The sequence below is a fragment of the Rissa tridactyla genome, chromosome 12 (assembly GCF_028500815.1).
Source record: "Rissa tridactyla isolate bRisTri1 chromosome 12, bRisTri1.patW.cur.20221130, whole genome shotgun sequence".
NCBI classification, from domain to species: domain Eukaryota; kingdom Metazoa; phylum Chordata; class Aves; order Charadriiformes; family Laridae; genus Rissa; species Rissa tridactyla.
This window is the reverse complement of record NC_071477.1, coordinates 9,360,322-9,383,093: the sequence shown is the minus strand read 5'-3', so window position 1 is coordinate 9,383,093 and position 22,772 is coordinate 9,360,322. Positions and strand designations below refer to the sequence as shown.

Here is a 22,772-nt window from a genome sequence, read left to right as displayed (position 1 = left end):
ACTGATGGGTTTACTTTAACAGGAGTCACAAATGAGCTCTGATTTTTAACCAGGCCAGTGCTTTACTTGCTGGACTACACTACAGACTTCGCAGTGAATTTGGAAGCAAGCGTAACATTTATACTTACAATTTCCATAACCACAAAGGAAAAGCGTGCACTGAGAACCAAAAATCCTGCAATTCTTAGACAAGACTCCACTCACACTAGTGGTAGCCTTATCGGGAGGAAAAAAATGTCAGATTAAAGAAACAAAAATTGATCAGAGCCAAGAACGTCAGTCTGCCACAGTGACTATAATAAGCTATGGAATACAGTACAAGGGAAAACAAAAAGTCACCTGAACAAATAACCCAGAGAGACCTCATAGTTATAATGATTCTACCACTTTTAAGAACTCAACATATTAAATATTTATTAAAAATAAACTGTTTCCAAATTACCTATTTACAGTACAAAGAACAGTACTTAATACATGTGCAACAGAAAGTAAAGAAAAATCGGTACTCATCTGGAAGGACAACACTCTAGGCATAATTTAAGTGACATGAGTACAGGTTCACCTTTTTAAAATACCATACAGTAAAAACCAGTAGGATGATATTGGCAACACCAGAAAATAAAGCACATATTGTCCAGATTCAGATTATATAAGCTTGAGATAAACAACCAGGAGATAAGGGGAGAAGGAAGAAATGTAAAGATGAAAGGAAGAGATGCTGTGGTGTTTGCATTCTGGAGATCAAGAAATGCAGACACACTTCAAAAAATAGTCTTTGTTGGCAAAACAAGCCATTCACATATTCCTTGCACATTTTGAAGTCATACTTTATCAAAAACCGGCAGTAGTTTCATCACTCATAGAAAATGAGAAGCTTAATCTTTAGACTTTATTTTCAAGCCTTGAATGGTTTTATTTGGGCAAGGAGATGACTGCAATGGAATAGAAAGCTGTGATGTCACTTTTCTAAAATACAACAGCTGCCAAGTTTTAAAGAAAAATGTGCTCTTCTCCCCCATTTAAATTGAAAAGTAATGATCATTTAGGAATTACCTAAATTATAGCAGCATGAAATCTAATGTATCTGCAGCATCTGTGAAGCCACAAAAATCAAGAACTGGCACCTGATCACCGAACCATGGTTCCAAATGTTTGGACATGTCATTTTGGTAAGAGGTCAGTGTATTTTCTTATCAGTGGAGTCAGAATATTAGTTAGGATAGCCCTTTCCCCTCCCCTTTTCCTTCCCCTCCAAGACAGACTAATCAAGTCTATCTATAAACTACATGGGACAGCTGGGATGATTTATAGTTTAACTGATTGTTAGGCATGAACCTGTGGAGCTCGCTTTTCCTACAGCAGGGATCATAATAGTAAGCGTTGAGGCAAGCGTCACATGAGACTTTAGAGCAAAACGTGCAAGTGTTTGCAGCTCCGGATCGGTTACAAAAGCCGCAGCGCGAGGTGCCTGAAGGTTTGGATTTTGAACTGAATTGAGCAGCTCTCTCTTGACTCTGAGTCTGTGACGTGTACTGAGATTTCTCCCTTAAAGCAGACGCGGGAGACAAGCCATCATTTGGAAGTGGTTTGATCGAATAGGTGCTCTGTTTCACTGCTGGGTATTCCTGCCTAGAGTTGAATAGATTGTCACACTTTTGGCAAACAGAAGTGCCACAAGGTACACCACAGTTTTGGCACTTGAGGGAAGCTGTCTCTTTGGCTAGGTGGGTGCGTTTGTGGTAAACAGGGTTGGCATCATTTTTTAACAGCCATACATCAGGCTTAATAGCATCTTGTCTTTTAAAATTTAACATACTTCTAGAATCGGGATCAGTATATAAATCTAAGTCCTCTTGAGCAGAAAAATAGGAGCTGTAAGGGACATTTGTTCTTAGCATGCCATTGTGATGAGACGAAGTTGGCAAGAATTCATCTGAACACCCGTGTGGGGAGCTTGACATTGTCAGAAGAGAGGGTGACGGACGGATGATTTCATCTTTAATGTCATCTTCCGCATCAACTAAAATTGGTTCTTTCCTGAGACTCAGAGAGCTCATCAAAGGTGGTTTCTTACTTTCCCAATAATTATCGTATGTGTCCACTGATTTAGAAGGCTTGCTTACCTTTGGCTTGAAATAATCTTTAGAGGCCCGTTCGCTCGCTGATTTCTGGAGTACCATTCGTGCCATGGAAGTGTTTAAGTTTTCTTTGCACTCTGCACGCCGTTTCATGGCTTCTGAGCAGCCTCTAACATCTTCAGTGCTATTTTTTCGTTCGTTTATGACATCAATCTCTGAATAACCTTTATCTTTCACTTGCAAGTGAATTTCAAGAAGCTGCTCGCATTCCACTTTGGCCAAAAAGAGTTCAAATGAAACCATTTTCACTTGAATGGCATCAACCTGCTCTTTGAGCTTATACATTGTTCCCAGTTCTTGGACATAGCCCATGTAGTTCAAAATCTGTCTTACATCATCTTCAGTTATAGCAGACTTTACATAATAAACAAAGGGTCCAGTGTAGGTCTAAGGAGGGTGGGGGGAAATAAAAGGAAAACTAGGTTACAAATTCAGTGGTGGACTAGATGTTCAGATAATTCAGTGACAGATACTACATAATTAAATAGAATAATAACGACAGTGAACACAGGCAACTCCCATGGCCAGATGAACTCCATTTCTGCATCCCTCCTGTTCAGCAGATGGAAATTCCACATGAGGCAAATTCAAAGTAGGAGAGTTTTCATTCAAATTAAAATCCTGATTAGCATAATGTCCTCCCTGTTGATTTAAATCACTATGCTATACACTGACATTAACTTTTATACATACCAGACATGCTTGCATTTACAATCAAGTCTACCATGAAAGGTAAAAAGGCAGAGAATTCATGTATTGTCCCTGGACAGGGGTTAGATAAAGATAACAGGAACTCAGAATTACTGAGAGAGTACCAAAGTCCTCTTCAACTCAGCTTTAAATATACTTGAGGTGCACACTTTTGTGTACTACTACTATGCAATTTCAAATGTCTGTTTTATTTAATTTTATATTAGGGCAAGAATTTCCACTAAAAAAGCCCCCAAAGCAAAGATAAGAGTTTGTGCAAGTTGAAACATCCTCAGCATCTGGCATACCTGAGGCATGTTCTTAATCCAGTTCGAACTGTTCTGAATGGCAGGCAAGAGCAGCCTGCCCGTCACGTTTTTGTACGGAACAGGTACTGGATCCACAGTGCACTACCAAAGTCAATATTGGCAGTGCATCAAGAGATATCCTCGATGGATCGGCCAACATTTCAAAGGCCAGAACTTAAGCGTAATGACGGAGAAAATTTATGGAGAGATCTTGAAGAAAGGTAATTTCCCTTTGGGGAAACAGAACTCTCAAATGTTCTAATAGCATTCAAATTCTCTGATAAACAGTGAAATAGTGTCTTTTTAAGAAAAGCAAACAAAAGTACCCATCACTAGTGCACATAACCTGCAAACGACTTTAGACACCTATAACAGCATTGTATTTCATCGAACTTCCAAATCTCAAAACTGTTCTTTTAAGTCACCTAGACCGTTCATTACTGAAATGCTGCATCAGTTTTGAATAAGCATATAAGAATAGGTAAAAGATAAATTAGAAAAATCAACAGCAGAGAACTAGCTACCTGACTTCCAGCACCCAAGCCAAGCAATATACAAGTTCATACTTTTTCCTCTGAGATTCTGGCATAGGTAAATAATTTGAAAGTACATTAAAATCAAAACGTAATGAACTGAGAACTGACAAGCAGACAAAAGTATTCTGGAAACAATTCTTTCAGAGAAGTTCCTTTACCGTTATCATATAACTTGTTGGAACCTCAGCAAAGCACCCACTTGAAAGCAAGCATTGGATGCTAGTACTTGTGTTCCATTAATAGCTGTCCCAAGACAAAAATCAAACTTTGAGTAAGCTTAAACACAACTTGACTGCTCACCCTAGTGAAGACATCTCCAAGTAAAAATTAACACACTGTAGCAGGGTAGGCTGAACAAAAGCCTTAAATAAGCTCTTCCTCTATTTTATGGTTACATTATAAGTGCAGACACAGTACTTGTATTTCTGCTCTTGGGATACTCTCACCAGCACAAACTTCACTTATTTTACATAGAAACTTTCCTATGGCTTCTGTTTACCAACTGTATACAGACAAATATACACATCATGCTAACAGGTGGGGAAAAAAAAAAAAAGTCTTTGAAGGAAATGCATGAAATGCGTTAAAAGAAAGAAAAGCAAACCATGTTCTCACTATGGCCACACATGAAAATGTCTTACCTTAATATTTTTGAACTCCTTTTTCCAGGGGTAAAGAAAGAGATTAATTCCAACTGTCTCGAGCATGCTGAATGCATTATGGAGAGAATGTAAACTTGAAGATTTCACAGATCTCAGTGAGTTTTCAGCCATCTCGTAAAATTTTATCAACCGGAATCTATAAAAGGGATCGATTTTGGGAAGGCAAAGTAAGGCCGCCGCTGCCACTCGCAAATACTCATCATTAATAGGACGCTGCTTGTTGTCAGAGGCATTCAGTTTGCATTCATGGAACTGTACATACTTCCTAAATAAATCGTCTTTATATTTTGTATCCATTGAAATCAGTTTTTATCTCACGCTTGGGCAGCTACCTCGTCTCTTTCATGGTTATTCGGCAGTAGGTTGATTATCTGGCAGTAAGAATCTTCAGTAATGGCAACTCTTCTGGAATAAAAATTGAAAACAAAGACAAGTCATGACAGTTGCATAAATCCCAGATGTCCACAGCATCTATCTGCTTCACAGGATCCTATAAAATGGTTCACAGAGCAGCAGCTCCCAGAACAGCCTTGTTAGGTTTCTGAAAAAGCGCATGAGTCTACAGAAATGTTGCTGTCCTTCTTTTCACTGTCATTCTCTACTCCTCTTCCAGTTATCTGCCTAAACCAGCACAACAAACCTCCACTGAGCAAGGCACTGAGAGTTTGATACAATAAAGCTGGTGGACACTCAAGCCCAGGGTTAGGGAACCAAGGCAGAAGTAACTCCCAGCAAAAAAACAAAAAGAGAAGCACGAGTCTTTAGGGTCTCTTCTTTGCATTTTATTTTGCCCTTTTGGTCCAAACAGCTTACACAAACATTATTTTAATCAATCACTGGGGGGAGGGGGTTGTTCGTTTGATTGTTGGCTTTTTTTTTCCGCCCTGCACAATGATATGAAGATTTTAAAAAATAATAGTAATACAGCAAGAAGTTTCATTTTGATCAACTCGTGAAAGCATCTAATTTTTGTTCCTCTAATGGCACAGGACTGCCCCTAGACTGAGCAGATTAATTAACCTTGCTTTTCTATTTCTAACATTTTCTAGGCTTTTGACTGCCACTCACATTGCACCTGACGGCACACCCAGGCCATCCCAGTGCTGGGAAAGCTCTGCAGCCCCCCTACAGAGAACACGCTCCCCTGGTTGCTGCAAACTACAGCCAAAGTTTCAGCTGAATTCTGGCAGCTGCAAAGAAGATTGTAATCTTTTCAGCAAAAAGCTACACCTGCCATTTTTAGCTGGATTACTAGAACAGAGCAAAATCATCCTGGTTTCACACCGTGCACAGTTTTGTTTGCAGGGATAATTGCTTTTATGTATATACCGATCTACATTTTCACCTCACTGAGCTCAGGCGCTACACAGAAACAGCTGGTGACAAAAGAAGCTACCTAATGCTACTTTACCAAAACGAAGGTAATTAATGGACAAACAGACTCCACCTCAGCTGCCTGAAGAACTTGTGATCAAAAAGCAGATCACAGGCTTTGGTTTTTTAATGAAAATGCAGTGTAGCCCTTACAGATTTCCCAGCTGTGAACCAAAATGAAGGCGGGGTGGGAGAAATCAATGCACTGTTTTGGTTATAGTCAGTCTGAAACAGCACTTTAGAAGAGACTTTCCACCCAATATTAATTGCAGCTGCTAGAATACCGATCGATGCCCCCCCACACTCCTATTAAAATGAAAATCACTGTTAAGAGCAAACTGAATGAAAGAAGCCATAACACAAAATACATGGAGGAGGGAACAAACCACAAACCAACAACCAAGAGGTCAGGAAAACAAACAAACAAAAAAGTCAAGAGCCTAGCAGTTAGCATTACTTGATGAAAGGCTGCACTTAATGACAACACCATGTGGGGAAAGTTAACTAGCAGTTCAATTTCTGCTCAAAGGCACACTGCTCTCAGTCTTTCCACCATCAGAAATCGCACTGATGTCAAGAGACAAGCTGTGAATCACAGGAAATGTGGAGTTCTAAATTAACATCTGAGCATAAGGGACAGGAGTAAACCCTTCTCTCTCCCCAGATCTTTCCTCCTTAAGTTGTGCAAGATGAAGTCTGTGGGCAAAGACAAGAGAATGTCTGTTCCTTAGCGAGAAGGGCTCCATGAGAGAATTTCAGAGAAAGACCTTTGTCTGGCACATCAGTAATACACCCCCAGGACAAGGAATGATCCTGTGCTGCCAAGGAGCTGGATTAAGTATTACAGTTCTTCCACCTCCGTGGTTAATAACTACTAAACAAAAGCACCTGGTTACAGGTATGAGACATCAGGACTAGGGAAGTCCCCAAATGAAAGTCCTTCACCGAGGCCCTACGGGATGCGACACTCAAAGCCGCTGCCAGCTCCCATTTTGACTTGGGGTTTGTACACAAGTCAGCGTTCACGCGGCTGAAAGGCAGAACACGACAACCGAAAGGGGCCGGGAAAGGCTTCACAGCGCTGCTCCTCACCCCCAGGGCTTCCAGAAGCAAACCAGCCCCGGCCCAGGCAGGCTCCCAACAGCTAACAGCCACCGTTACGAGGCTCAATAACAACCTCGGGATGCAAGCAGGCATGGATAAATATAGCTTTAAGAAAGACACCGGCTGGCAAAACAGATAAGGTAACAAGGCTGTTTTGCTGCACGTTATTGACTGGAAACCTCGAGATTTCACGGAGACACATGAATAATAAGTTCTGATCTGAAACTAGCTTGCACTGGTGAGACAACAAAACGTTTCTATCCGCCTCCCTCAGGGCCAGAGCCTCAGCGGAGGGAAGCACGGCGCTGCCCGCCCGGCCGGGCACGGGCACGCGAACGCCTCCACAGCGGGAGGGGAGAACGGCGGGGCGGGCACAACCGCCCCCAGCCCGCGCTCAGGGCGCCAGAAACGCCTGGCTGTCACCAAACACTCCACAAGAAAATTAAACCCGAAGGTAAAGGCCGTTTAACAGCGGAAGGGCAGCCCGCACCGCCGGGGAACGGCAGGCGGGAGGAGGCGGGAACGCCGCACCGACCCGCGCCCGCCACAGGCCCTTTGGTCCCCCCGGCTCCTACCAAGGCACCTGTTGCAGAGACACCCGGCCCGGCCGGGAGAGTGGAGCCGCGGGCACGGCCCCTTCGTCCCCCGCCCCTTAACCACCGAGCTCCGAGCCAGCCCCACCAGGGCTTCCCGGTAACGGGGCGCAGCGCCCACCACCCCCAGCAAACCTGCCGCCCCCTCAGCCAGCAGCGCTGCGCCGAGGGCCGGCAGAGCCGCCCCCCCACCCCGCGGGCTGGGCCCGTCCCTCACCGCTGCGCTCTGGGCCGCGCCCGCCGTACGGGACCCGCCGCCGCTCAGCCGGAAGCGCCCGGTGACCCGGATGCGGACTGCCGACCCCTCGGCCCCTCACGGGCTCCGGCGACGTCCCCCGCGGAGGCCACCCCCACCCAGAATAGCTGCCAGAGAGTCACCAGGGGGGCACGCCCGCCCTCACGGCTCGGCCTCCCGGCACCGGCCCAGGGGCTGCCGGCGGGAGGGGGCGGCTGACAGCGGCGCCCCGGAAGTGGATGGGGTGGGCGGGGCACCGCCTCCTGCCGCCCTGACGTCAGCGGGGCGGGGAGCGAGGGGGCGGGGCAACCTCCCCCGGGCACGTCGCTCGAAAGCGGCGCGGCCGTTTAATTCCTGCGGGATGCGGCTGCGCGGTAACCGGGGCCGGGCCCCACCATTAAACCGCTGTTCCTTAGCAAACAGCTTTTATGCTGGGGAGCGGGGAGGGCGCGCTTGGGGCCACGCCTCCGGGCCACGCCCATACCACATGACCACGCCCCTCTGAGTGGGCGTGGTTTCGTTGCGGGGGCGGGGCCGCGCCTGCGCGCGGGCGCGCCCCCGTTGGCCGGCGGGGCGGGGCGGGGCACGGTGGCGGCAAGATGGCGGTGGCCGGTGGCGGCGGCTCCTCCCGCTCCCCGGAGCGGCGGTACGACCCGCTGTCACGCTTCACCTGCCCCGTGTGCCTGGAGGTGTACGAGAGCCCGGTGCGCGTCCCCTGCGGACACGTGTGAGCGGCTGCCGGCGGCGCGGGGCGCTGGGGCGGTGGCGGTGGGAGAGAAGCTGGAGCTGGGCCTGGGCCCGCAGGCGCATCTCCCGGCCGGTAGCTGTGAGGCCTTGGGAGGGAGCCGCGGCTCGGCCGGCCCTAGCGCTCCCCTTTGGCTCCCTTGGGAGCGGGGCGGGCTGGGGTGGGTAGAGCCGCCGCCGGGGGCCGGGTCCCCGTGGGGGGCGGTGGGGACAAGTGGCGCTGTCTGTGGGCGGGGGGCTCTGTGGGGCCTAGGGGTGGTTTCTGTGAAAGGAGGGAAAAAACGAAATCAAAACAGCGCGGAAAAAAGCTAACATTCTTTCGCTTTTGATTGCTTTCCTTCCTGAAAGGTGTAGAAACCGAGCACTGTCCAAAAGCTGGTATCGCTGATCATAACGAGCTAGAATCTGACTCCCTGCATGCACAAACATCAATCAGCTGCTGTTTTATTAGTTGTTATTCCTTCAGACTCAGTCATCATTTAGGGCAGAAGACATGGACAGGCTCTGGGCATTTATTCTGTGTGTCCAGGAGGGATGTTCTCACCATCTACTCCTTTTTTTTTTTTTTTTTCCTTCCTCCCACACCAGCTTTTGCACGCAATGCCTGCAGGAGTGTCTTAAGCCGAAAAAGCCGGTTTGTGGTGTCTGCCGCAGTACCCTGTCGCCCGGTAGCAGAGCTCTGGACTTGGAAAAGCAGATTGAAACGACAGAAACAGCTTGCAATGGCTGCAATAAAAAAGTATGGAAGTATTTGGAAATTAAGTGCATGAGGTGCGCCTGCTTGGCCGTATTGCTTAGAGGGAAATAAAGCGCTTTCTACATAATCGGGTCAAAATGTGTGTTCTGTTAAGTGTTAAAGATACTTTATATAGGCAGCAAACAAATGTTGACGTTCTTTCCACAGTTTTTTATTCTTACCTCTTCAGGAAGTAAATTTCAAAGTGAAGTTACTGATTTTAAAATTATAGTAAAATATTGCTTCTGATGTTGCTTCTGCGAACGTGCCTCTGTGGGAGGAACATTGTAATGAAACAATGCATGTGGGTTTTAGGTAGAATCATAGAATTATTTTTTTTTTTATAGTGGTCTCTTTGGCTCTTAAACATAAATTTATTTGCCTTGTTTTAAATAGTTATGAGTCAAAGTTATTTTATATGAGTGGTGTATTCCACAGACTTACTGTTTGCTGGTGTCCTGCATGTTGAATACCTGTGTGGCATCCTTCCTGTCATTCCCTTGTTCTTTGTAAAGTTGGTCTTAGCGTTAATTGAATGCATAAGAAAGTATCTTAGCAGATGGCAAAACAACAAGAAAAGGATAATTAGACACACTAAGGTGAGGGTTTCTGGGTAATATCTTCATTCTGTCTTCATTCTGGCTGATAGAAAACTGTAGTACCTTGAATTACAGATTTTCTTATTGTAAACTTGAATTTCAATTAGTGGGATTGAACTATTAGCAATCAGTGTATGCCAAGATCTGTACTAAAAGTCAGATTATTTTCCATACACTGTCTCTTCTTCTCAGTGACCAGGTAAACTGGCTTTATATGAAGCATTATTTTTATATATACTCTAGTGTTGGTTAAGAAAACTGAGCTGTCCTGAACGGTATCGTATCTGTTAAATATTACAGGCAGCAAAGTTACAGGTTAAGTAATCGATAATCTCAAAGTTTTCTGCTTTACCAGCTGGAGTGTTTGGGTTTTCCTGCTTTAACATTGTCTGCAGAAAGCTACGTTGTTTTACATGTTTACTACTTCTGCTGGAAAGTGCAGAAGTAACTGCAAATAGTTTAAATTAACCTTGCTGTGCAATTGTTGCCTGCACAGATGTATCTCTCCAAGATGCGCAGCCACGCCGCGTCTTGTTCAAAGTACCAGAATTATATAATGGAAGGCGTGAAAGCTGTCACTAAAGAACCACTTCACAACACCAGGTAACTAGCTCTTCTCTGGAAATATTTGTCTCTCTTTGTCACAAAAACAGGGCTGTTACTGATTAATCGTTACAAAATCTCGATTTTCATTCTGCTGAGGAGATCCTTTTATCTTTAAAAAAATGCATTATGGGGTTTCAAGCAAACTGTAGAATTTTAAAGTAAAAGCAGACTTTACCTCTTTGCTCAGTTTAGGTATTGTTTTAATCCTTTCACATTGTTAAAAACTAAACCTTAATCCTATGTCTTGTCCTGGTTTCTGCTGGGATAGAGTTAGTTTTCTTACCAGCAGCTGGTATAGTGCTGTGTTTTGGATTTAGGATGAGAATGTTGAGAACACACTAACGGTTTTAGTTGTTGCTAAGCAGTCCAGGACTTTCTCAGCTTCCCATAGAAGCTGAGAGGGAGCAGAATAGACAGGACAACTGACCCAAGCTGGACAAAGGAATATTCCATACCATAGATTGCCATATAGAAATGGGCATTGGTCAGGGACGGGGATCCACGATCGCTGGGCAATCAATCATCGGGTGGTGAGCAACTGCATTGCATCCCTCGTTTTGTATATTCTTTTACCATCATTATTATTATTCTCTCTTCCATTGCTGTTCTATTAAACTGTCTTTATCTCAACCCGCGAGGTTTTTTTCCTTTTTCTCTCTCTTCCCCCTATCCCGCTGTTGGGGTAGAGGGGCGATGAGTGAACGGCCGCGTGGTCCTGCTTGCCAGCTGGGGTTAAACCACAACAATCTGACTGTGCACAGGGAAGCTATTGTGCTTTCTACATAAGCCATGCAGTAGACATCTTAAAGATTAGGTTACTCAGTAAAAGTAGCTGTTTTTTAAATAAGTTCATCTTTCTGTCTCTTGATTGTAGTAGCTTACAATGAAGGGAAGTCAGAATTGATTGCAGTGTGCTCACCTGCATGGTAGCATACTGGGTGGTACCCTGTGCTTTAAAAACAACAAAAAAACCCAACAGAAAACACAAAACAAAAAAACCACCACAAAACAAACAAGATGATAAATGGCATTTATAACATTTGTAGAGGAGCTCTCATTTTGTGTAAATATGAGTGATATTAAGAGTTCCTTAAGCTGTTGCTGGAAATTAAAAAGCTGATTCTTAAAATCAGCTTTTCTTAATTGCATAGAATAAGATGACTGCTTTAAATTATTTGTATTCCTAGAAGCTGGTAAGACAACTTTTGAGTATTGTATCCTAACGCTTTTACTTTTAACTGTCTTACAACGATGTTACCTCTTTTTCTCGCCCCAACCAGGAACTTCCCAAATCGCTTTACCTTTCCTTGTCCGTATTGCAGCGAAAAAAACTTTGATCAAGAAGGACTAGTTGAACACTGCAAAACATTGCACAGCATGGATGCAAAACAAGTGGTAATAAAAAGTCTTGGTGCAAGAATTGCAATGAAGTCTAGTCTTAAATCCCTTTGAAACAATGAATTAGAGACTTACTCTTGAAGTTAAGTACATATTTATAATTACTCCTGTTAAAGTCAAATGTGGGTATGCTGTTCATGCGTTTAATTTTTACATAATTTTGATGTTGGCTTTCAATATATTCTCTGGAGGTGACTAGTCTCTGTTCCTGTTGCAGCTAGGTTACATCCTCCTTTCATATTTGAAAAGTGGCAAACATTCAAAGTTAATTAAGACCAGTAACAAACATAAAATTAATAAGGTATAATTTCAAAAAAATGTCAGGCATTTAATTTTCCCCTCTGCTGTTTTCAGCAAGAAGACACTATAAACCATTGGAAAAAATGCTTGCAAAAAATAGTGTATCATTCTAATATTCTTTACCTGCTGATACTCCCTCTCATGTAAAAGGAATTGCAAAACATGGAACTGAATTTGGAACTTTAATTTTTCTGGAAAGTTTTTTTGAATTCCAAATTGTTTAGGAAAAAAAAAAGTTCATTTTTTCCTTTGGTGAGAAGTGATCTTTGCAAAGGAGATTGAGGAAGCTGTTACAAATAAAGGCTGAAATCTTCTAAAGCAAACAGCTGTAGTCAATTCTGATTCTCAGAATATAGAGGGAAGAGTAAACTATTCCAGTTCAGAGGTTTAAGACGTGAATTAAAATTATTTGGGGGTATCTGAGGCTTTTGTATTAAACATCCCAACAAACTAATTGACATCACTTTACATATAGAATAGTGATTGTCCCAAACCTTGAACTTCAGTCTTCCATGCTGTCTCTGTCCTACTCTTCCTACTGTAAATGTTAAAGCGCTTGAACTGTTGGGGCTTAATCGGCTTTTTTGGGGGGGTTTTCTTGAAGGTTTGCCCAATTTGTGCCTCAATGCCATGGGGAGATCCAAATTATAGGAGTGCTAACTTCATGGAGCACCTTCAAAGACGACATCGCTTTTCCTATGATACTTTTGTGGTATGTGTTTCCTCACCCTTGGAATACAGCCTGATGACTCGTAAAACCCAGCTTTTTTACATAGCCACTACTGTGAGATCTCTTGCATGTAGATGGTATCATGAGAGAAATTGGACTATTGGCAAGTCAGAGGAAGAGGCAGCTTTTTATTTCTGTTGTGATTTGGTGTTGTATTAACCAGCATGGCTGTCACAGTAAAAGAATTTCTGTACTCTTTGTTCATAGGATTATGATGCTGATGAAGATGATATGATGGCACAGGTTTTGATGCGTTCTTTGCGGGATAAATGAACCAACTAGAAGATTAACTGTAAATCCAAGCTTCCACAAGGGGGAAATGCCCAGCGTCCTCGCACTTGGCCCTGTACATCCCAAGATGAACTCAGGCGTCCAGAAATACAGAAAACTCCTTAATTCCTATCTCAGTTTCAAATCCTGTTTTGATATCTCTGTACCGCTTAGTCTTTTGTTAACATGGTCTATGCAGTTCGACCCTGTCAGCCTAATTTTCTTACTTGCTTCACACAAAACTTAATGGTAGTTCAACACGGAGGAGGCGAATCTGTTTTCCTTTACCTCTGCCTGTTTCTTGGTTTCTTTTGCAGTTGTGTTCATTTGACTGTCTAAAAACAAAAACATTCCAAAAGGAATGGCCTGAACTAGTTTATAAATATCTCTTCCCAGTCCCATTTACATACCTTAAATGATTGTATGAGAGGTGTATTTGTAGCTCTATTTTCCTTTAGTGAGACCTCTAGGTGCTAACTGTAATTGTCAGACCAGCTCTCATTTGAAGTGGCCAATGATGTCTGTGATTTCATAATGATTCCCAGTGTTTAAATTCTTATACGCAGGCTCTCAAGTATATGGAAAACACATCTTCAGTATAAGTCTTCAAACTACAATCTTTCTTAGCAAATCTTTGCACCTGTGTAAGGAACTAGTTCAAAATATTTTAGTTCTATGCATGATTATTACTTTCTTCCATACTTTGACCATAATTCCTAGCCTGGAAAGTAAACTTTAATGTTGGTCTTATTTAAAAAATAATGCATTCTAACTGTCTTAGCAAATATTAATCATATTTGCTGGCTTTATGATTAAATTGGTGGTTTGGAAACTGGTTTTCTAGTAATTTTAAGCCTTATGCTGGTAGGGGAATTCAGAATATTTTTTTTCAATACCTCTGTTTTCTATTTAAACTAAAATTTTTGTATATATTCATAGTTTTTCCATCTCTCAAGGCAAGCTGGTAGCAAAACTTATCAGTAATTCATTGCACTTGCATGGCTGTACCTTTCTGCATTACGGGTTTTTAACAAGTATTTTGAATTCCTGTTCTTCACTTCAATGTTGCTGAAGTAGCTGAAGCTGTACTTAGATTGTTTTCCATATAATATTATATGTGTAGTATGCAGGTATAGCTTTCAAAGGAAAAATAAAATATAACCCAGAAAGCAGGGTGACAATTTCAGTACATGGTAAATGGATACTCTGAATTCAAGTCTACACTTTTACTACAGACATTCCTTTTTTAGTTTAATTTTCATTAACTGCACAGTCAAGATGCTGAGATCTAATGATCTAGGACACCTGACCAGAACTTGTAAATCACAGTAGTGTTGAGATGTCTAGTCTGATTTAAGCATGTTTAATTGGAGCAGTGGACCTGCACCACCACAGAATTGAGTACTAATTAATTTATTTGACCAGTGAATTTAATATCATCGCACTCTGCAGACTGCAGCATAGCCTTACCCTTAAAACAATGAAGCGCACCCCATCTAAAACCTCTTGATTAACCTTTGTGTCCACCCAGACCTCTAACATATTTAAGCTGAACCTGGTTTTACTGTGTTTTCCCCAACTTGGTATGGGCTATTATAGACTCATCCTTAGGTCTTGGAGGGGGGAACATCTCATGGTACTGTGGAGAAAGTACTGTGTTTGGGGTTGGTTATTTTTAGTGCTTGATCTGCAAAGAGATTACAGTGTATTAGTGGTTGAATGGGGATTTCTGGGTTCTAGCTAGAACGCAGTTTGGTCATACCCATTGACCAGAATCTAGATTTCTGCTACTATTTTAAGTGCACTTCATGCAATTCTGATAAAATGTTTAAGGAGCAGTTAGAAGCTTCCGAGCAATTACTTTGTCATGTTTTTGACTTTTAAAGACAAGTTACAAATAAAGGTCATTTAATTTATAAAATCCTACCTTCGTGTCAGCTCTTGCCATTTCTTCCTCATCAATGACCAGTCAGAAATTGCTCGTGCTGAGCGATTGTACCCCCGCCGTCTGTGCAGACCTGTTCCTTGACTGTACAACTCGGGTGTGATTTCATCAGTTTGTGAACTGGGACTTGTTTCACAGGAAGTACACACCAAAAATACTGACTGGAAAACGCGTGCTAGTTCTGCTTTAACTTTGATTTGGTTTGTGTAGGAATCAGAAGCAATGGCCTGGCACCTGCTGGCTTGATAATGGCAGAATTCACAGCACTGCTTTCTATGCTGGGGTGAGCATCCATGGAACCTCTCAGGGATAAACCTAGCCATTTGCTCCAGCTGCTGAGGAGCTTTGCGTCTCTATGCTGCTGACTTCATCAGCAAATGCAGACGTGTTTACACACACTGTGGTATGTCTTGCTGTGGTATGTCTTACTTGCTGCTTGATTTAAAAAGCCGTTCTGTTGAGAAGCGTGTGTTCTGTGTATAGCCTTGATTCATCTCATTTGTGTGCAGAAACTCGGGATGAAAAAAAAGCCTTATTACAGAGCAAGCTAGTTTGGGCTTCTAGATCCAGTGGCGTGTTACTGCAGAAGAGTGAAGTGCTCTGCTAGAGCTGCTCTCACCTCGTCAGCAGCTGATCTTGCTGCCGCAGCAAATCCCAAGTGCCCATTGTTGGTGATAATGCAATTGGGCCACCTCGGACCTGTGAAATTCCCGGTGTCTGGCACGGGGAGTCAGCCTTAGAAGGACAATTAGCACAGAGGGAGAGGGACAGAATGGGAGGAGACAAGCTTGCAGATGAGCTGTTTCTTTAAATTAATCTGTCTCCAGTCAAAGACTGGCCTTAATAGGTCTGATAAATTGTCATCAGCATTAATTGCCTAACACAAAGGCATCGCTTGATCTGGAATTACAGCAATAAATTCCCCTGGTCTCATTACACTGGGGGGATGAGATCTTGTAAAGGATCCCATCTATAATAAAGCATTAATGGTATGTTCTGGGTCCTCATGTCACCTGATGGACAAAGGCACAACAAATTTTCTTTGAGGCCTCTGGCCAGCTGTTCTGGATGGTCACTGGTCCTGGACCTGGACGCTGGTCACTGGTAAGACCAGTGTAAGAAGGATTAACCTCTCATGCAATACCAAGGCTATGTTAAGTCATGGAAAAGTAAATGAGTGATGTGCTCACAGTCCTAAAGCTTTTCTTTGGTTTAAATATACTAAAAATTACAATGGGGCATTTGCCTGCTTTGGGGGTGGGGTTTTGTTTATTTTTCTAACACAGAGCTCATGTCACAGTTGCGTTGGTCTGTGCTTTGTTCTTCAAAAGCAACTCATTTTTTTATCGGTAAACTACATTATTCTCCAGGTGATACAAGAAAAGACTGATGAAACCGCTATGAAAACTTCCTTTTCCTTCCCCAATCCTTCCCCAAAACTCCAGAAAATAGTGCTTAGTGAAAATAAGTTTTGTCACTACAGGCTTGGGTCTCTCTTCTAGTTCTTCTCGCGTTTCTTCTGTCTTTACCTAGTACTCAGACACTGGGCTTTAAAAAAATAATACGGTGGATCTTCTGGGAACTGTTTGAGTTCCCCCATGCAAGGAGGTTCTCTTCCATAGCCGGGGGGATAAGGCCACCGCCGTGGCCACAGCAGCAGGAGTGGTGGCCGGCGTGGCGTGTGCCGACAGCAGAGGGAGGTCTTGCGTTTTAGAGAGAACCGGGCTCGCACCCTCTGCTCGTCCCCGTCCTCCTCCACCCGGCTCAGGGGCCGGCGGTGGGTTCCAGGGGGCCTCTCCGGTCTCGCAGGGAGGGTGCACACCTCCTCCCCACACCTCGGGGCCAGAACTTCCCTTCGCCCCATCACAGTCTCCCTTGGTGGCTGGAGCTTTGCTTCGCAGCAGAATATTTGAGATGCTTCATGTAGCCACGGGGCCAAAGAAGGCAAAAACAAGAATTTGCAGCAGACTTGCCGCTCTGGAGGTAGTTAGCGTGTGCCTGCAATCTCCTCCGGCCAGTCCATGTGGCACTGGGACTGGAGCTGTGCCACGGGCTGGTGGCAGGGCTGCCCTGACCACCCTGGGACTCAGCTGCCTCCAGAGTCTGGTGCTCCAGTGCAGGGTGGGACGGCTGAGAAACCGCTGCCGTTTCCAGCTCGTGAATCATTGCAGAGCTTCCCCTCCCCTCCGGTCTCCTGTTCTCCCTCCGTAGCTTGCTGGCTCACGGGCACAGGCAGGTCAGGTCGCTTTCTCCCTTGATCTCGATTTTTCCTCTAGCGCATGCAAGTTTTTTTCCACGCGCGGTGGTTGGAACAGATCTGATTATTAACATTTCAGAAAGAAGAGAGGAGCAGGCTTCACTTCTTGAAAGAAAACCGCGTAGTTGTGTTCCTCGTACAAGTGTCCCCAGCGTAACCACATCCGCGGCAGGTGGAGGAGCACAGGGGGGGTGCCGGGGGAGGCACCTGCAGCAGCACTGGGGCTGTTGCCCCCTGCACCGCGGGGTGCTGCCCCTCCGGACCCCTGCGAGAAAAGGGGTGGACCTGGCCTCTGTGATTCGCATCCCCCGAGGCCTTCGGAAAGGAGGGACGGGTCCAGCTCCAGAGCGCGTGGCTGCAGGGGAAGAGTTTGCAAATGCGTCTCCTGTCTGCGGGATTGCGTGTGGCTGGCAGGACAAGCTCTCCAAGCTTTCCAAGCTGTTCCTGCCCTGAGGAAAGACTGACAGTGAGCTCAGCCCCCTGCGCTGCAGCCGTGCCAGTGGAAAGCTTTGCTCCTCACTTCTGCATTTCATGCGGGTTGTGGCTAAACAGTAACATGTGGTCAGCCGGGGCTGGCAGAGCAGTGTGTGACGGCTGAGTCACGAGTGGCCCTTTTGTGGAGTGGCAGGGACGGGCGTTGGCCGGGAGCAAGGAGGCATTCCCAGCAGGTCCTGTTCCTCCTCCTCCCACCGCCAGCAGCTGTCTTGGAGCTGAGCACGGCTCCCACAGCAGGTGGTTGGACCCGTGCCCTGAGCCCTTCCAGCGGGGAAATCCCCACGTGAGCCGGAGGGATGGGGCGAGCTGGAAGCCTGGGCTGAGCTTTCTAACTGCCAGGCCAGGGGGACCGCTCTGGCTGTGCTCACCGCTCCCCAGGCGTCCATTGGCAAGGCCTGGGCACCTTCCCGTGGGCATGTGTGCCCTGGGGAGCAGAAAGACAAAGGGAGCACGTGCCTTGCTGGGGCTGTTTGACCCACACTGCCATGCCAGTGGGGAAGGAGCCAGGGGAAGGCAGGAGGGAAGAAAACCAGAGGGCAGCTTGCGAGGGAAAGCTGCGGGGCCTGAAACCTGCCCAGCAGGAGGGAGAAGCATGTCCGGGCAGGTGCTGCTGACCCTGCCTGGGGGAGGGAGTCAGCAAGGGCTGACCATCCCGCTCCTCCGCGAGTCATTGCCTCTTCTCAGAGGATTGATAACCTGCGGCAAAGCGTGTTTCCCCCGCCGGGCTGTGTCCCAGCAGCAGGGCTTTTCCTTATCTGCACTGCAGTCCCCAGCGGTGGGGCAGGGACAAGGAGAGCCACGCGTGGGGGAGCCCGGGGGTCACTCTCCCGGCACAGCACCTTCCTCCAGCCCCGCTGCTGCGGGTCGCCCCGCCTCGGGCACAGAAGCCCTGGGTCTGTCGCATGGTTCCTTGCCCTGCTTCCCTCCGGAGCATCGCCTGCTCCCCGCGGGGAGCGGAGCCCCGTGGGCAATCCCCGTGGCTCGGCTCGGCCCCCGGCGCCCGCCCTGCCCGAACCCATTGGCTCCGGGGCCCGGGGGCGGCCCCGCACCGCCCTCCCCGCCCCCGCAACGCCCCCCCCCGGCCCCGGGCCCATATTAGCGGGCGCGGCGGCGCGGTGGCCCCGCGGTGGGCGGCGGTACCGGGGGATGCAAGATGCCGCGCTCCTTCCTGGTGAAGAAGCACTTCTCGTCCAGCAAGAAGCCCAACTACAGCGAGCTGGAGAGCCAGGCCGGTGCGTGGAGGGGGCAGTGGCGACCGGACGGGCCACGCACGTGGGGTGTTCCGTGGGGTGGTGCGGGGGCTCCGGGACGGGATCCCCTTATGCCCCCGCACGGGAGCGGGTGGGTGACTCACTTTTTGCAGGGATGGGTTCTTTTTTTCTATTTCGTTTCTCTTGGGTGGGATGGGGTGCGGGATCCCCCGAATCCCGGGATGTGGAGCCTCCCCCTGGTACCCCGGGGCGGGCGGAGGCACCGAGAATACCCAGTGGGGTGGGCACGAGTGTGGGGGGACAGGTGTGGGTGGAGGCGTGGGTCCCCTTTGCCCCATCCCTCGCAGCAGGGCGGGCAGGGGCGCCGAGCCCCCGTGGGGTGGGTTCTTCCTTGCCCCAGAGTGGGTTGGGGCTCTGAGTCCCCGTGGAGTGGGGTGGGCCGTGGTCCCTTTGCCTCTCTGGGGTGGTGTGTGGGGCTCCCACAGGATTAGCCTGGGGTCGGGTCCCATGGCCCGGGGGTGGGCTGGGCAGCCCGCTCCCCTGGGTGCAAAGCCCCATGGGGGTGGGTCGGGGCCCCCTCTCCCCCGTTCCCACGGGGAGCATAGGGGCCCCGCTGAGTGCTACCCCCTCCCGCAGTACTGGCCACCCCGCTACTGTACGAGACGTGCCCGCTGCCCGTCATCCCCCCGCCCGAGGTGCTCGGCCCCGGTGCCTACTACCCGCCGCTGGTGTGGGATGCGGGGCTGCTCTCCAGCCTCTTCCCGGGCGGCCCGGGCAGTGAGGCGGCGGGCGGTGCGGCCCCCGCCCTGGACCTGACAGCACTCTCCAGCGAGGAAGATGAAGGCAAGAGCTCCGGGCCCCCCAGCCCAGCTTCGGCCCCCGCTGCCGCCGAGCGCTTCCGCTGCGCCCAGTGTGCCAAGGCTTACTCCACCTTCGCCGGGCTCTCCAAGCACAAGCAATTGCACTGCGACGCCCAGGCCAGGAAATCCTTCAGCTGCAAGTACTGCGAGAAGGAGTACGTGAGCCTGGGGGCTCTCAAGATGCACATCCGGAGCCACACACTGCCCTGCGTCTGCAAGATGTGCGGCAAGGCCTTCTCCCGGCCCTGGCTGCTGCAGGGCCACATCCGGACGCACACCGGTAACGCCGGCTCTCTCCTCTCTCCCTCCCTCCCTCCCTTATCGCCTCCCGCTTCCCAGCTCCGTGGCCCCCAGCGAATCGGCGAGCCGGGTGTTATCTGGGAAGATAAGGGCTTCCCAAACCCCCTTGGCACATCTCTCTAAAATGTCCTTTAAATATCCTCTTGGCTGGAACCGAGCGCAGGGTCAAGGCTCAGCTTGTAAATCTGTGCTGCTGCTGTTAGTGCCGAGCTTGCCCGCAGGCCAGCCCATCGGCCTCGGCGTGACAGCACATGCTGCAGCCTAATTTCATAAATTGGGGATACAAGTCTGCTGGAGCACTCCCTCCCTGTGCACCGCCGTTCCCGAAGCATCCCTCCCTGCCCACACCAAGGGGTCCGGGCCAAGCTCCCCAGCCAGGGCAGCACCCCAGACTCGGCTGCCCACCACCGTGGCCTTCAACCTGCTGTCCCGCTCAGCAGCGATGAGCTCGGCTCAAAGCCCACCCGCTGCCGAGATGGACCGCAGCAAGGCTCGGCAGGGCCCGGGGCAGGTGCTGGGGGCGCGGGCCTGTCGGTGCGGGTCCGGACGCCGCAGCTGCAGCCCACCCCGCCGTTCGCGGCTGCCTGTACAATGCATCTCCCGAGCGTCCTTTGTGGGGCTGCGGGGACAGTGTAATTGTTACTTGGCACTGATTTCACACCCTCTTAACGTACTAAAGACGATGGCTGAAGGAAGCCGGGAAGACTTAATTGTGCTTTCCAAATTGAGCATACGCATTTGTTTCCTCCAAAAGAGTCTTTCTGGGAGGAATTCGCCCTGGCCAGGCTTTTCAATGCGAGCCGGGCGGGAGAAGGGGGAGAGCGGGGTTCGGCGGAGGAAATAGCTATACTCACCCTGGCGCTGGCGCCTTTCAGCCGCTGCCTGCTATGATATAATTAACACATAGTGCTTGGCTTTCCTGCCTCTCTGCAAACGGTTTGCTTGGCTCCAGGCAGGAGACGAATATTGTATCTTCGTTTGTATGTGCAACTGCCTTGCTGCTTGCAGATGTTTCCAGCATTAATTTTCTGTGGTTCATAGGAAAGGTTTTTCTGGGAGTAGGAAATTCCCAAGTCCCCGGCTTTCCCCGGAGTGAATGCTGTACATACCTCGCCCGGCTTTCCCTCCGAACAATAACAGCCAGCACTTCTTTTCACTGCGCTCTTCGCAAACTTTGGCTAATGAATGGCTCCTTCTTTGATATTCCCCATGTGTTGATGCACTGGTTAATTGGGAGCGTTTCTCTTTGTCCCATAGGTGAAAAGCCCTTTTCCTGTACACACTGCAACCGGGCCTTTGCTGACCGCTCTAATCTCCGAGCCCACCTGCAGACCCATTCAGATGTAAAGAAGTACCAATGCAAAACCTGCTCCCGGACTTTCTCCCGTATGTCGCTGCTCCACAAGCACGAGGAGACGGGCTGCTCCGGCTCTCGCTGAGGACTCGGCTCCCCCAGGCCTCTCACCACGCCAATACCTATACTGTAACTAGTTTCTGTAGGAGTTAGTTTTCTCCGCCGCCGTCGCAGCGTGCACCGGGCCGGACGTGGCTACTCCGGCCCTGGAGACCCTCACGCTCCTCCCTCGGTGCCTCCTGTGCAATGCCTTCTCCCATCCCGGCGTCCGAGGGTGCAGGACTGGAGTCCGGCGCAAAACGTGGGTGGCAAAGCGAGTGCGTGGAACTCGGGGGGGCGCAGCCCTGAGCCCGACACGCTGCAGCCACAGCCCCTCGGCAGGTGCCCCCCCCCCCCGCACACCCCTTGCCGGAGGCACTCGGCACCTTGCAGGGCTGGACCTGCACCCCGGCCCCACCGCCGGGATCAAATATTGCGACCATGTAGCTTGTGGGGGGGGCGTTGGGGTTTTTTTTGTGTTTTTGTTTGTTTGTTTTTTGGTGTTTTTTTTTTTACCATAACCACTTGGTAACTTTTAAGAACCAATATTTTTTTAATGAAGGACAAAATGTTAACACCCACCCCCCCTGCCCCGAGTGTATATACGCCGCCTGTAGAAGGTGTAACTATGCAATAATACAGTATCCCAGTAGTTGTGAAGCAGCTGCTTCTCCCCAGCACAATGACAATTTGCAATGCCTGCGAGATTAACAGTGTCCATAAAAGGCATGGGTAGCCATTTCAAACACCAACCCTGTTTACAGAGCAGCTATGCACTCAAGCACCTGTTAATATGACTCTTAACAACTGCTTTTCAAGAGAACTGTGACTAATAGCAGGCACTTGTCAGCCGATACAATGGTGGCCTGTCCCAAGGCTGCCCATCGACAGGTGTGTGCCAAAAGCCCTATTTATGGGTATTGACAGGTGCCTCCTGAATGCATCTTTCTTTGGACATTGTTTTCATGGAATCATTACAAAGAGGATGTTTACATTTCAAAGGTACACTGGTATTTATATTTTTGTGCCACAATTTTGTACTGATGAAACTTTTTATATAATTATATACAGTTTATTGATATTCAATAAAATGGCTAATTTATAATAGGGTTTTGTGGGTGCTTAGGGTGAATATGCAGCAGCAGATGGAGGGGGAAGTGTTGCGGCTCCCTCCTATGCTGTGGGGATGGGGGTGCTGGTCTGGGTGGGGGTGCTGGGCCCAGCTCTCCAGCTCCCACCCTGCACTCCTGGCCTCTGGTTGCAGGTGAACGGTGGGTGGCATTCACAG

General features: G+C 48.0%; 4 protein-coding genes across 4 annotated transcripts in view; 2 read left to right on the top strand and 2 right to left on the bottom strand.

Moving 5' to 3' along the window:
* The window catches only part of LOC128916398 (opsin-5-like), a 47,052-nt gene extending 42,662 nt beyond the window's left edge, over nucleotides 1-4,390 (bottom strand). The window contains exon 1 of the mRNA XM_054217979.1: nucleotides 4,314-4,390. The gene's annotated coding sequence lies outside the window, so the exon portion shown is untranslated. The remainder of the gene's footprint in view (nucleotides 1-4,313) is intronic.
* Nucleotides 388-8,005, bottom strand: SPATA2 (spermatogenesis associated 2). Its single transcript, XM_054217978.1, has 3 exons — nucleotides 7,623-8,005; nucleotides 4,314-4,739; nucleotides 388-2,525 (listed from the first exon to the last, which is right to left on the bottom strand). Exons 2-3 carry the CDS (start codon nucleotides 4,629-4,631, stop codon nucleotides 1,272-1,274), a joined length of 1,572 nt encoding a protein of 523 aa, XP_054073953.1. The 5' UTR covers nucleotides 4,632-4,739; nucleotides 7,623-8,005; the 3' UTR covers nucleotides 388-1,271.
* Nucleotides 8,006-8,200: 195 nt separating this feature from the next.
* On the top strand, nucleotides 8,201-14,949 carry RNF114 (ring finger protein 114). Its single transcript, XM_054218616.1, has 6 exons — nucleotides 8,201-8,367; nucleotides 8,973-9,123; nucleotides 10,216-10,322; nucleotides 11,606-11,720; nucleotides 12,628-12,735; nucleotides 12,961-14,949. The coding sequence occupies exons 1-6, from the start codon at nucleotides 8,240-8,242 to the stop codon at nucleotides 13,024-13,026; spliced, it is 675 nt and encodes a 224-aa protein (XP_054074591.1). The 5' UTR covers nucleotides 8,201-8,239; the 3' UTR covers nucleotides 13,027-14,949.
* A 3,883-nt stretch (nucleotides 14,950-18,832) lies between these two features.
* SNAI1 (snail family transcriptional repressor 1) lies at nucleotides 18,833-22,570 on the top strand. Its single transcript, XM_054218425.1, has 3 exons — nucleotides 18,833-18,952; nucleotides 19,568-20,071; nucleotides 21,349-22,570. Exons 1-3 carry the CDS (start codon nucleotides 18,874-18,876, stop codon nucleotides 21,528-21,530), a joined length of 765 nt encoding a protein of 254 aa, XP_054074400.1. The 5' UTR covers nucleotides 18,833-18,873; the 3' UTR covers nucleotides 21,531-22,570.
* The last annotated feature ends 202 nt before the right edge of the window (nucleotides 22,571-22,772 follow it).

Bases quoted from the DNA above. Each gene is read 5' to 3' on its own strand.
- SPATA2 (XM_054217978.1), bottom strand. From the start codon at position 4,631: ATGGATACAAAATATAAAGACGATTTATTTAGGAAGTATGTACAGTTC. The intron at 2,526-4,313 runs GTAAGACATTTT...CACCCTCCTTAG, and splicing joins AGGAGTTCAAAAATATTAAG to ACCTACACTGGACCCTTTGT.
- RNF114 (XM_054218616.1), top strand. From the start codon at position 8,240: ATGGCGGTGGCCGGTGGCGGCGGCTCCTCCCGCTCCCCGGAGCGGCGG. The intron at 9,124-10,215 runs GTATGGAAGTAT...TTGCCTGCACAG, and splicing joins GCAATGGCTGCAATAAAAAA to ATGTATCTCTCCAAGATGCG. The intron at 12,736-12,960 runs GTATGTGTTTCC...CTTTGTTCATAG, and splicing joins TTTCCTATGATACTTTTGTG to GATTATGATGCTGATGAAGA.
- SNAI1 (XM_054218425.1), top strand. From the start codon at position 18,874: ATGCCGCGCTCCTTCCTGGTGAAGAAGCACTTCTCGTCCAGCAAGAAG. The intron at 18,953-19,567 runs GTGCGTGGAGGG...CCCCTCCCGCAG, and splicing joins CGAGCTGGAGAGCCAGGCCG to TACTGGCCACCCCGCTACTG. The intron at 20,072-21,348 runs GTAACGCCGGCT...TTTGTCCCATAG, and splicing joins CCACATCCGGACGCACACCG to GTGAAAAGCCCTTTTCCTGT.